We start from the raw sequence: 13894 nt of genomic DNA on the forward strand, positions 1-13894 counted from the left end.
TCATGATGGTTAAGATAAAGTATCTAAGAAAGTTGTTTAGCATTTTCTAGTCAGAATACCAAAGACAAAAGGGTCATACGGAATATACAAACACTGTATGTTTTTCCAGTCACCAAGCTGGTAGGTTTTGTGAAGTTACACTTTTCTAATTGTCCATCAACTGTTGCTCTGTAATTGTGGTAAGTTGGAAATTCTAGAATAACATCTCCCCTTTAAACATATGTTCAGTTATTGTACAAAATTCTTTCCCTAGGACAGGGAATTTTTAAAATAAATTGATAAATCTGTTAGGCAAATATTGTTACCTAGTTAATAGGACAGACACCAAAGTATATTTGTGGAACCTTTCTGTAGAAAATGTTTATGCTGTTGAGAATTGAAAAGAATGTGTGATTGTTCTTAAGAGAAGGGAATTTATGGAGGAGAGGTTATAGAAAGAATAGACACCTTATCTTTGAGAATTTAAGTCAGTGTGTTGTATATATTGAACTTGCTTTAAAAAAAAAAAAGTATGAGTTGTCTGTTTCAACAGATAAACCAAACTATCTTATGCAAAAGTAAAAAAACCCCTACCCTATAACTGTATTAACTCAAACACAGGACCAAACAAAGTCTGTCAGAGAACCAGGTGTCTCTGTTCCCAAGGATAAACTTCACTGTGAATGCATTAAAAAAAAAAAAAGCAGTCTTTGCAACTTGCAAATTAATTAACAGGTCTGTCTTATTTTTTGACTGAAATTTTGAAAGCTAATGCATTTATAACATAAGAAGAATTTCTCAGGGATACCTGGATAGCATCCTTATTTTTTCTAGCCACACCTCTGCTTGAGAGTTTAAGCTGTTGAATGAAGCTGCAGCATAATTGCTGGGGAAGTGAGTCAGTTGCTTGTGTAATCATATCGCAAATCACTTTGTCTAAATAGGTTAAAACCAAAGCATGGAAGCTAAGATGCTGTACGTCACCAAATATAACATATTCTTTGCATACTTTACAACTAACAAATATGAGCAATGCTACTTTCCCCCAAACTTCAACTCCTAAATTTTAGAAACTGGAATTTGGTATTCTGGTCTAATTTAAGTCACTTTATTCAAACAAAATCCTTAGAGGAAAACAAAGGTAGCTTTGTTTTCCTGAGAATTGCACAAAACATTAAGCAGTGTAGACAGTGAAAAGTGAATTATTTATTTACTCTACAGGAATTTTCCTAAGAACCAGTGGTTATATATATATAAAGAGGAGAATTCTTTTTAACATGATTGCCACTATGAGTATACTGCTTACCTTTAGTGGCTTGATCTAATTGTCATGTGTAATCTTCAGTATGTTTCTACGCTGAAATATAAACCTGTAGTTTGACCATGAAATACAGTGCTGAACCAGATACATCTGCTAATGCTATAAGCTTTGTGCAGATGGTGCTTCTGTATATCAAATGAGTACAAAATACAGTAGATTTTCTTCTCCCTTTCCACTTCTACTTTAAACCAAGCTATCGAGCGTTCCGCAATTCAGTTATCTCCAGTCAAATCAAGTTTTTTATTAGTACATTCTAATTAAGAGCTGGTCAAAATTTGGAATTGCTGTTTTGATGGACAGTTATGAAAGTAGTGAAATGTTTTTTCTTATTTTAGAAAGGCAGACGAAATAGTTTGTGTTTACTAGGCATTGCTATGATTTTGAAGAAAAATACCTGGGAGTCCTATTTCCAATCATTACTACAGTTAAATACATATTTAAATAAACAACATGTTTTACTAGATTTTCCATCTCTTACAATATGCAATATATTATGATGCAGGGCACCAATAAAACAAAATAGCATATAGAGATATTTTGAACCCTGAGGTTAGAGAGAATAAAACAAGACTGTTATTTCGAAGCTCCAAAAGCATTCTGAGCTGACTTGTGCAACTCTTTCATGAATAATCATCATAAAGAATAATCACATGAATTAAGTGATCTCGGATTGGGCTTCGTTCGGCTCTGACATGTTAAAGGGAGGGTTGGGTTTTTTCTCTCTTGGTTGGTTGATAGTTTTTAAAATCGTGACTTTAATATTTTTTTCAGTTTCTGTGGGAACAGCAAAGTATTCAGGCTACAAGGGTAGTTGGTCATTTTGGTTCTGATATCATGGAATCTTTAAATTAACATCTTTGCATCCAATTTTTCCATCACCAGAATGGGATTGTATGAAAAATGAAAATTATTACAAAGTGGTTGAAATATTTGGCATCTTTTAGGAATTTGCTATTGTTTGAAAGTATGATTGAAATAGTAACATTTTCAGGTATTGACAGTCTCCTTAGTATTATGAACAAAACTCTGATTTGAAACAATAAAAAAAGTGCTAAAGGAACAAGAAGGGAATTCTGTGAACATTAAATGAGCTCTAGAAAATTGCTTTTTCACCTGGATGAACAATATGTTTAATTATTTTCATCCTTCTATTTTACTTTCTCTCACAAAGCTTTAACACAGCAATACTGTGGGGATGGTTTTCCTTGTAACTTTTTCTGTGAATGTAATCCTTCACACTCAGGAAAAGTAATTTACCATATCACATTTTTGTTGCTAAAATTTGGATTAGATGCTATTTTCCTAGCACAGTAATGTGTTTAAGCTGACACAGTTGGAATGTGTGTTGTCCACCAAGCCTTCCTAATTCAGTGGTGACATTTTCCAAACATAACTTTATAATAAACACTCTAGCGTTCTGTTTTTGCATTCCTTTGAGGCTTTTTCTGGTTTCGTTCGAATATCTTGATTTTAATTTTAAATTTCCCCACAATTGGCTGAAAACTTACTTGCAGAAGAGGCACCTTTTAGCTTTTTTATTAAAACACACAACAAGAATGCTGAAGCTGAGAGAGGTTGATGGTGACGCATATGAACCTCCCTCAACCTAAACAACCAGCTGTGAAACAAATTACAGATTTAGTCTCCAACTGGAAAAATTGCTAGCTACTGAGCTGCTTATATAGGGATTTCCTAGTTACCATATTTCTCTTCATATTTTTGTGAATTGTAAATTCATAACACAAGTGTGAGAATCTAAACCAAATTGATTATTTTTCTCCAAGGCTATTCAATTGAAATAATCGACAACTATATTTACAGTAAGGCAATACTAATCTCTATCCTTGTAAGCAGTGGTTAGTTGTATGGGTTTTTATAGATAAACTAATCAATTAAGTGTAAATTAACATGTAAATTAGAAGCTTCAAATACATCAGATGAATGCTAAGTACTTTTGCCATGCTGCTGGACTATTTCTTAGATCTTCATGATGGTTTTTCTAAGTTAGAAAATGGAATAATGACACTTCCACAGCGGTGAAATTTTAAAATTCCCACATTGAGTGAACAGACCGTGGGAAATCTTTATGTACAATAGCTGTTTTGCTGCAACATTTTCCATAGGCCCTTCTACATCTTTTTCCAACGATTTTGCCACAGTGTATTTCAGTCTGGGCCTGCAGATATATTGTAAGTAGAATAAAACTTCCACTAGTTTGAGACCAGGCTTACGTTGTTTGGATATCGAAGTTTCTGATTTAAAAAAGAAAAAAAAACCAACCAAAAACTTTACAGATTTGTATCAGTAAGACACTTGTCTGAGCAGTACATCGTTAAAAGAAACTAGCGCAGTGATTAAATTATTAAATCCCTTGGATATGATAGTTGAGAGCATCATCCTTGCTGAAACCTCCCTATGCCGAATAAAAGGGCCTCAATAGCATCAAAGGGGATCAAAAGCTAACATGGATGTAAAAAGAAATGAATGATGCAGGCTGACATGAAACGATGTCCTGGCAAATCGTGGCTGGGGGGGTGTGTTGGCAGAGAGGTCAGGAGTGGCAAACCCCCATGTCAGAGGCTGGGTTACAGCACACAGTAATGAACAAGCGTAGGGCATTGCTACAGCTCCTGTTCCTGTTCTGAAAGGCAGCTTTATGCGTTGCCCAAGGGCGTATCTACGCTGCTGCCACTGCGGAGGATAGCCCATGCAGTTCTGCCTGAGGCAATCCTGAACTGGTTAGCTTGGGGCCACCGCCGGCAGCATGGCTGCAACTGCAAGCGGGCGAAGGTGGGCTCCAAAACCCGCCGAGGCGGTGGGAAAGCGCTTTAGAGTCAGCCTGTGCTACGTGTCCTGCAATGGATATACTGCGGGCAGGAGCTGAACTAGCCTGGGCAAGTCTAGAGGAACTGCAGTCATTCTCCTGAACAGACATAACCTCAGACGTGCACCAGGAGACTCCGGCTTCATTAGGGCTTGCTTCACCTGCGTTCTGGGAGAGCTTGCTCCTTATGCAGAGTACGATACCTCAGCGAGCTAACTTAAGCTCTTGTTTTTACAGGTGGATTACCACATGCATACTGTATTTCTGTAAAAAATACAGAAGCTCTGTCTGTCACAATTTTTGAGGCATTTTCAGTAAAGATTGGGACTTCCCTCTCTATGTTAAATATCAGTTGTCAGGTGACAATTGCTGCCCATTGCAGGAGATCTGTCTTTGTAGAGTGACTTTTCCTAAGAAAAGTGTCCAGATAATGATGATCTCTCCTCTCTGAAAAGAGTTAAAATTTACAGAAGTTTTTATTAGTACTTGAGATTGTATACCCTGTTAAGGAACAAAAAATTGGGGGTTTTTGAGAGAGGGAGAAAATTCAAGTAAGGAGCAGGTAGTTAAGTAAGTTTTATTCTGTATACCAAACAACTAGAGAGATTAACTTTATGGTTGTATTCATTGCATATTGCAAGATTTTGAGTTTATGTAATGAAAAACACAAGAAACATACATGAATTTTGTCTTCAGGTTTTATCATTCCAGTGTTTCAGCATGCTTTCAGATGTGTATCTTTCAAATAAGTATTGCATTCTCAATATGTTTTGTCTGAAGTTTTCATTGACAAAGAATCAAACTTTGCTTACTATTAGCAAATCATGTTGAAGTTGTTAGATAAAAGTGAGCTGTCTCAATGTCTGTTGTCTACAGGTATTGACTTTCAATTCCAGTGCGAAGCCTTGTGTCACTACTCAAAAGCACTCTTGTGGGTGTGACTAGTTTAATAAACTTGCATTCTTAAACTGCTGTCATGCAACATACAGCTTTAGGAACACCAGAACATAGAGACGCAGAAACAAAAAAGCCCTGTGGGCTTGTTCTACTGACAAAGCTTACTTTATTTAAAAAAGAAAAGCCATGGGTCATTTATATTGTTGTGTGTTTTGAATTCATCATCTGGTATTTATCAAAAAGCAAACCTGACTCGTTTGGGTATGTTTGTTCTCTGTTCCTTAGGCTGCCTTCCAGGAGAATGTTGGGAGACAGGTATGGTAACTTTCATGAATCTTCATTCATTAGTGCCTTGGAGGTTACTGTAAACGTGTAGTGCCTAAAATCAAAATTAGACGCTGTGGCTTTGGAAAAATTGAGTAGAGGATGTCACAAAATAATTATTTTCTTTATCAGCAAACAAGCTCTTGTGAAATATTTTTCTGAGATGCGAGTTTTATTTTTGTACTCTTGTTTTGGAAGAAGCTGAGCTTTCTGGTGATTTTCAGTCATTCTGACAAGCAAAATCAGCTTGTATCATGGCCATTATACACCTTGCAAACTCTAGTGCTCTAAAGCAGGAAACGTGCAATTTTTTGGTTATTTTTTTATTTCATCGACTTTCTAGTTTTTAACATAACAGCTGAAGTGTGCTGCGCAATCTTTGCTGTGGTTGGTGATGCAACAATGAACTAGGCTTAAGAGTCTTCAACTCAGTATTTGGGTTTGCTTGTTGTACCACAATGCTACCATCTAGAGATTTTGAGAAATCTGTTACTTTTGGAGATACCCAAGTGCTTTGTAAAATTACTGCAGTAGGTTCCTAAATAATGTAGCAACATTTAAGTAGTTAAAATGCTCAGCCAAATTTGATTTGCAACCTTGGAGAAGAAGCAAATAGGGTAAGAGCTTGGATTTCAAAGTTTCCTGGTTTCACATCTTATATGAGAATATACAACTTAGAAGGAAAAAAAAAAGGTGGGGGGGTTCAGTTAGTGAATTCTTGTGGCAGAGTGGGGCATGTGAACATGGTGAAAGCAAATTTTGTTATCAATAAGCCATTCTTTAAGGAATCCTTGTTAAAATGCTGTCTAGCTTTCCCCGATATCGTTCCTGAAGATCTGTGTTATGAGCCAGGATATTATTCCTTTAGAATTATGGGTATTAAGCAATGTGTCCATAACTGGTGTGTGTATTTCTAGATAGAATTAGGTTAAGAGCAGAGAAAGAATGCAAGAAGACTAGGAGGAAGAGGGTAGGTATTTTTGGTGACCTGACCCAACTAGGTCTGTGATAAGTAGAAGCCAGCGTGATTCTTCCCTGGGTCTGTAGTTACGGTCCTGGAGAGGTTAGTCATCACACAGCACCTCAGCCTGATTCCACTTCGTGAGGTGCTGAATGAAGTCAACACCTTACTGTGACTTCACTTCCAGGTGAGATAAGGCTCCTGAGTGCTACAGGTTTAGAATTGCTTCCATGTAGCAAAAATTATGTGGAGTTTTTTTGTTTCTTAATCAGAGGAGTACAGTCTACATTAGTTTACAACCAGAAAGATTCCTTACTGACTGTGCTTTGACCCATGATTCAAATTTGTCAGTGTTGGTAGAACACACAATTTTTATCTTATATGTCGGCATGTTAAGGAGGAGTTTGCAGTGAAATAGTAAGTTCATGGCATGAAGAACACTACCAGTTTCCCCTTGGTTCCTGTAGAAGTTCAGTTGTTATACTTCCAGAACCATTCCTTACTGCCTAGGAAAATGGTTACTTAATCAGTGGATACACCTTCTGTAGTTCTTTCCCTGGATGTAATGTGCTGAAGAGACACTCTTTCTCTAAATAGGAAGGAGCTAAAACCTCTTCTCCATCTCATGTAACAAAGCTGGTATTAATAGATGGAGGAAAAAGTGGCCCTCGATTCCTGGTTGCTACCTGCTTCACCTTTGCGATTGAACATGTCCTGAATCTGAGAGCTCACTTTTATGGCCTCAGAAAAAGAAGCCACTGTCACTTGCACTTCGTGTAAATGAAAACTTTGAAAGATTTGAAGAATTTTTTTTAAGCATAAGTCATGTGAAATGCACATACTTCTAAGGCAAACTTTTATATTGGAGAAGTAAGTTTTAAGTGTTCTGACAGAATAGAAACTCTTAGCTTTTCCTCTGAAGTCCATCTCTCCTGTCGGCCATGACCTCTGTACTCATGAACTTGATGTCAGGAATTTTGCTGTCTCACTGACATGCACTGTGGCACCATGACCTTCGGTGAGATGGCATCAAATTGGCACACGTACGGGCAAGTAATAAATAGCAAGGTCCAACTAGCAGCTAGAATTGAAATTGTTTAGCTGTGATTTTCCTTATGTACAGTATGCATTCTTACATATTTCATTGTATGTCTCGTTGTTTGGCTATAAATCATAGTGAGGTATTTATCATGTGTACATTTTTCTCCCTAATCAGTGTTTCATTAGACTTTTGGAGAATGCATTCATTTCACCTTCGAGTTATTAGGGCTTGCAGGTAGTCTCTTGGATAAGCCATAAATATTCTGTTTCTCCTTCCTGGTTCAGTCAGATCCCAGGCCTTGTTTTTTTGGACTGTTGGCATTATGCTTCCCAGAATAAGACCTCTGCAGCAGCTGACAGCTTCCCACTGCTTGCAGTATATACTTCTTTAATTATTCAGGCTTAGATCTAGAGATATTTTCTACTATTTTTGCATGGCTATATCCTAATGTGGAAGGGATGAGTGAGCTGTAAACAAACAAACTGTATATATCCAGAACCTGTACTTCCACATAGCCTTATTGCTTAAATATCATATGATTGTCCCTTTTGTAAGTGAGCATAGTGTCTTTCAGTTGGCTCTTTTCCATTCGTACTTAATTATGGCTTGTGGAGGCTATGCTGGCTCCTCCATTCCAAAACACAGCCTTGCTGCGTAATGGTATATTAAATCAGTCATAGCCAGTCAAAATTCTGAATATCTGACTTGTATTGCTTGTATAAAAAGGCAAATTTTTAGGTGGCAATTGCATATTTAAAAAGACAATTGATCTTGTAAAACCAGAATACTTTGAGCAGTGATGTCAGAAGTGTGATACTTCTGTAGGATTCAATGTTTCAGGCTTTGCTGGGAACCAGTGTTCTTTCTAAAAACAAACTAGCCCCAATATTTTAGTTCATTAATAAATAAATCATAAAATATACATGTAAATAGAAAGAAATAGGAATAATTGAACTCCCGTGTAGTGTGATGCATTTCTTGGTGCCTAAATCTCTAATTTTATACTTCATAAAACTCGCAGCAGGTACTTGTTCTTTCACATAACCTGAAAACATGTTTGCATTTATCTCAACCTTCTTTTAGAGAAATCATTTTTTGTGTACGTACATAGTCATGCATTCACCAAATATATATTTGGATATGACTTAAAGGTGTTAAGATAGCTATTGCATGGTTTATTACCTGCTGGTATTTACTTTGTTTATCATTGACTCATAAGTGAAGCTAGATATTTGGCTGTTTATATATCCAGTATCCTTTATATCTTCAGTACAAGTGAATTTACTATAAATTAGAAATTAAATTGTACTTTTGCAGTGCTTGGACAGTAGTAGGAGATTTTTTTTTCAATAATGTTGCCTATTTGGAAAGTATTCTACATTTTTAAATAATTTTTTTCCCCTCTTCCCTATGATGTTTGTAGGGCACTTTTCCACATGGCATAGACATTCTAACTGCAGCTGATTATTTTGCTGTTGGTAACAGAGTTAACTGTTACCTGACTATAAGGTAAGTTTCCAAGCATTAGTTTTCCTAAACATGAGGGACCTCTTTTACATAATGAAATATTTGATTGTTTCACCTTACTGAACATTATGTTTATTATAGTTGCTTTTGAATAAATTAAAATTTAATTTTTCGTATTACTGCATCAAACTGCTTATTATGCGTAAGACATGGTGAAAATGTGACCATGATTTCCTTGTCTATGAGGAGGAAGCAGCCAAGAGGCAATATTTGCGGGTGTCACAAAACTGTCTAAGCTGGTCAAGATTATAGAAGACTAGGGGAATTTTCAAGAGTTGTAGTAAAAGGAGAGGCGGTTGTGATGGCAGATAGACTCTGATGTGGGTAAAATAAATAAACTAATACCCATTTTAAAAAATACTTTGCAGAAGTTGTTGAATTTGTGGTCTGTGCATAGACCTTTAAGTTGAGTGTTTATATTTTTCATAGGTAGCTCAGTGAAAATCTAACCACAGTATGCAGCAGTTTGAAAAAACAAACCGATCACTGCAGTATGGAGTGTGCAAAGAACATAATGGGAAGTACCAAAACTGGTGTGGTGCTGTTATAAATCAGTGGCTTGTCTTGGAATACTGCGTCCTGGTCTGTATTTTCAGCTATCTGAAAATACAATAAAGCTGAAGTCAGGGGAATTCAGAGGCAAGCTGGGTGCACAGGATGACTAAAATGAACGTAAGATTGCACTTCCTCATGAGAAGATGAAAAAGACGGAGGGCTGGGTTCTAGCTTTAGTTGTCTAAGACAGACAGTCTAGCCTAGGTGTCTAGCCTCTCTCCAGAGCCGATGCAGAGACAGGCACCTACAGAAGGTGATTCAGACCATTTTAAGATAGGTCAGATAAATTGCCCTATGGAGTTGCATGTTGCTCAGAAGCCAACAGGTTAGAAAAGCTTGAAGAGATGATATTCTTGAGGAACAGAAATAGCAAACAGGTATATGATGGTTTGTGCTCTGTTGTCAGCTTTGTGACTTTCAATAAGCAGGTTTTTAAGATGATTTGCACTGGAGCCCTCTATCCGCTCCTCAACTATTTATTTTTTTTATTAATCTGTCCACCTCCATATTGTCCCTTCTGTGCATAATCATTTCGGTCTGTATTTCTTCACCTTTTACCTACTGTCATTCCTTCTGGGGTCCACACCCTCCTCCTACACTCACCCCAGAGCCTCTCTTCCCCAGAGCTCCCGCCTACTGAGCTGGCATGGGGAAATGCAGCGGCTTGGTGTTCGATGCTGCTCTGGATCCGCAGAGCGTCAGTGTGATTTTTTGAAACTCTGACTCTTTGTACTAGTAGACAATTGAAAATACTCAAAATTGACAAAGCAGTTTTTATTTTCTCTTTTATAATTTTGGCTTGGAGATGAATTATATTCTCCTTTTTGAGACTTGAATTGTTAATTTATTATATGGGTTTTTTTCAAATGCTTATTTATTACTCCTTTCATTGTGATTTTCGTAGGAATGTAACTTCTATAAGAGGTTTTTGTAGCAGTGTTACTTAAGTGAAAATATTCTTGCTGTTGATTTCTGTCTTCCACTCTTGTGCCTTTCTTTAAGTTGTGCCACAGAATGAATAAATTTGTAAATTCTTTATAAATAATCTTACGCAGTTAGTAGCATGATTCCTTGAGAACATGTTCAGTGTTATCAAGCTCTTCTTTGTAAAGCATTTGTCATCTCATTCGTTATATTACTTCTAAAAATCTTCACCACTTTGCTCTTCAAGCAGGGTGTAATTATTTGGATCAATACTTAATTATTTCCTTATTTTTGTCAGAGTAACATGAATGGAAAAGTACAGAAACGTGTATTTGTCTGCAGAGAAAACATGTATCATTATGATGTGGTAGGAAGAAAGGACCTTTCTGATCAGTGTGCCTTAGGGTGGTGTAATTGTCTATGTAGCTGCAAAAAGCTGCTTGAGGTTCATATTCCAGATCTAGAATCTTCAGCTGTCCTTCCCCCAACCAGATGAAGCAATCCTGGGACACTCTGTGTGCCAGCATGATGCCACTATGTGAAAGGAAGCTGTGCAGGCATGAAGGTTGGGACTACTAGATTTCTTTGAGCAATAAAAGCTCGAAAAAAATTTGTCGGTTTCTACAGCTGAATTTGGGTTTGGTTAATAAATGATGCCTTTAAAAAAAGAGGCAGTATCATATATATTTATATTTTAATATATATTATATATGTGTGTATATAAATCGTTGCTTATGTCCTTTCAAATCTAAGTATTTTTATGCAAGTTTTACACACTGGGTGCACCTCTGAAACTTCTTACTGATGTCCTTTGGAGGATTCAGCTCAAATATCATAATCTATTTCCAAGGATGGAAGGTAGAGGAAACCCATTTGGTATGAACTGAGAGTGAAGAGATTACATGATTCCAGGAGTTCCGGGCTTGGTAAAAGCAGAGTTAAGGAAGAAGCTTCTTAATCTAAGTAGAGTGGGACACAAAAATCTTACCAGCAACGTTATCAGGAAAGCTAGGCTTGTATCCAAGGCTACTTGCATTAAATACTCAGTAGGGTACAAAAGATGAGGACTGTAGTTAAAGATAGTTACAAACTAAAACTGAAAGTGGGATTGGGCTACAGACATGGCCCATGAGATCAACTTTGATGAGCTGGGAAGTTCAGCTTAAAATGGCTGGCAAGAATGGTGAGTACTAAAACTAGGACCCAAAAAGCAACTACAAAGAAGAGAGAACTCAAATATGGCAGGGGAAGTGTGTCTGTTACGGCATAATAACAGGGAAAGGAACCGAAGAGTAATGAATTTTATCATTTCTCTGCTGGCATCAACAACCAGTTAAACCAACTGTCTAATCCCCCTCTAGGGCTTATAGCAGTGGTAGATAGTACTTTATTCTGTATTGGCTCAAGTGGCTGAGGTCTGTGCTGTGGATTTAAGGATTCCTTCTCTTCTGATGAATCACGTAGATATCAGTATGGTAACATGCATCAGTATTTGGGTTTTGTCTTTGTTTTGCTTCCAATTACACACGCATGTATGAATGGAACACTATTATGGTTGCAAAGTTAATCACTCAAAAGATAGGAAAAGGTGAAATTAAGGTAATGCATGTGTCCTAATTCCGTCCCTTTGTGTGTGCCGTTTTGACACAAACACATTCTACTGATTGATTAGCTTTCCAAGATTATTTAACATACATCAGATGTACTGTAAAATCATTTCACTTAACTTCTGTTGACCTTAGCTTTCAATAGTTGATGCTTCTGAAGACTGGAAAGCAAGTGTGGCTGTCAAGTTAGGTAGTTGTGCAGGCTGCCTAGGAAATGGATTCTGGTGTTCCCTTACATCCTAGGTTCTGACTTCGCAGCTTTAACATTTTTTGTCAGAATTGACTTTTTGTGTATGTTTGATTTTTAAAAAGGACAAATTGCAAACCCATATTGAATTTTGGACCATTGTATTTATGAAGATGTAGCACATGTCTATAACTTAATTTTACTGTGTACTGTAGATTACATCATTAATACATTATTCTGAAATAATATTGTAAGTTAATATACGTCTAGATTTTCTAGAATGTAACAATGGGAATTGAATGTTTATTTTTGCTTTTTGTTACTGTCAAGCTTTTTGTATGTATAGTAGCTTTTATGAAGACTCTGAGAGTTTTAAAAAAGTTATTTTTTTCAGTAAAGTATTTCCTGTTGTATTATTTCATTCAGCTGCATCTCATTTAGGAGAAGGGATGAATTTTTTTTGGTCGCTTTAAAACTAGAGGATTTAAATCTTTGGAGTAGCTCGTGTTCAAATGCACACAGATATTGATTCTGTACTTCTCTATATGAACATTTCTCTTTCAGTGTGTATATTGCTGGTTTTCCTGAGTATACACAGCCAATGATTGATCATTTAGTTAACATGAAGATTAACCACTGGGATAGGTAAGTTCATAAAGTTTAATTATTAATATTCAGGAATTGACTGTTCTGCATGTCATGCTTTCCTAGATTATTTTTGTAAATTTTACTTACACTAAAGTTTGCAGTAGCATTTGACTGAAGGAAACTGGACAACTAGTAGCTGATGCCATCTATACCTCCCTAGCATATTGTCACTTAAAGCATGTTTATGAATTTTGTCTTTTTGCCATGACCTCAATCTGTTAATAGATTAATAAAACACATTTATATGGAATATAGTGTATGTGATGGCTAAACACTATCACCATACAATTATCATAATTAAAGTAGATTTCATGCATAGAGATGGTGCTTAGTCATATTCAGCATTCATGAAGATTAAAATGTGTACATATAACACAAATGAGATTATATCAGTGCTGATAATAGTTTGCATCATGAGAAATAATAACAGTTTACTGTAGTGTCCCTGCCAATGCATAGAATGAGCCCTCAGGTTCTACCATCCACACTTCTGTTTTTCCTTGTCTCTTTCAGCAATAAGTTCTATTCATCTAGCTAAAAGCTAGCTGTAGGCTGTCTGTTTGGTCCACTGTTTTGGTTTGTTGGCTTTCTTTGAGGGGAGGAAGCATAGGATGGACAGACAATACTGCAATTTTTAATATTGCCGAGGTCTTTATTTTGGTCAGGGACAGAAGTCTGTTCCTGACTTTTTTTTTTTTTTTTTTTTAATACATTACTTCTACTAAATTGCTAACCCAAAAAAATCCAAAAATGCTTTTTTACGTCTTCAGTGTTATTCGAGAACTTTCAACCAAAGCTCTGCATAACCTTACACCACGGGCTCCTGAATACATGGCAAATGTGGGTAGGTAACAAATAAATTCTGCATAGCATGCCGTATCGAGTGTTCTAGCTTATGTAGCAAAAATGTATTAAGAAGATTTAAACATGCACCATGACTTAATAAAAATTAAGTTTTCCCCTGCAACTTCACACAATGTAGTGACACTAATGGCTTCACTAGATTCCGATTCCAGATTTTCTTAAAAAATTATAAAATACTCTTAGATCTTTTTTTTATCTGGGGACTGGACTTTAGTTATCTGGCTACACTGGACC

At 36.5% G+C, this 13894-nt stretch overlaps 1 protein-coding gene across 2 annotated transcripts in view; it reads left to right on the forward strand.

Annotated features, from left to right (window-relative positions):
- TBCD (tubulin folding cofactor D) overlaps nucleotides 1–13894 on the forward strand; it is a 130532-nt gene that overhangs the window by 65251 nt on the left and 51387 nt on the right. For both annotated transcript variants that reach the window (XM_075770711.1, XM_075770713.1), the window contains exons 17-20: nucleotides 5307–5336; nucleotides 8772–8857; nucleotides 12713–12793; nucleotides 13567–13640. In XM_075770711.1, the coding sequence (XP_075626826.1) occupies nucleotides 5307–5336; nucleotides 8772–8857; nucleotides 12713–12793; nucleotides 13567–13640 (271 nt within the window). The remainder of the gene's footprint in view (nucleotides 1–5306; nucleotides 5337–8771; nucleotides 8858–12712; nucleotides 12794–13566; nucleotides 13641–13894) is intronic.

Source organism: Balearica regulorum, chromosome 18, assembly GCF_011004875.1.
Source record: "Balearica regulorum gibbericeps isolate bBalReg1 chromosome 18, bBalReg1.pri, whole genome shotgun sequence".
NCBI lineage: Eukaryota > Metazoa > Chordata > Aves > Gruiformes > Gruidae > Balearica > Balearica regulorum.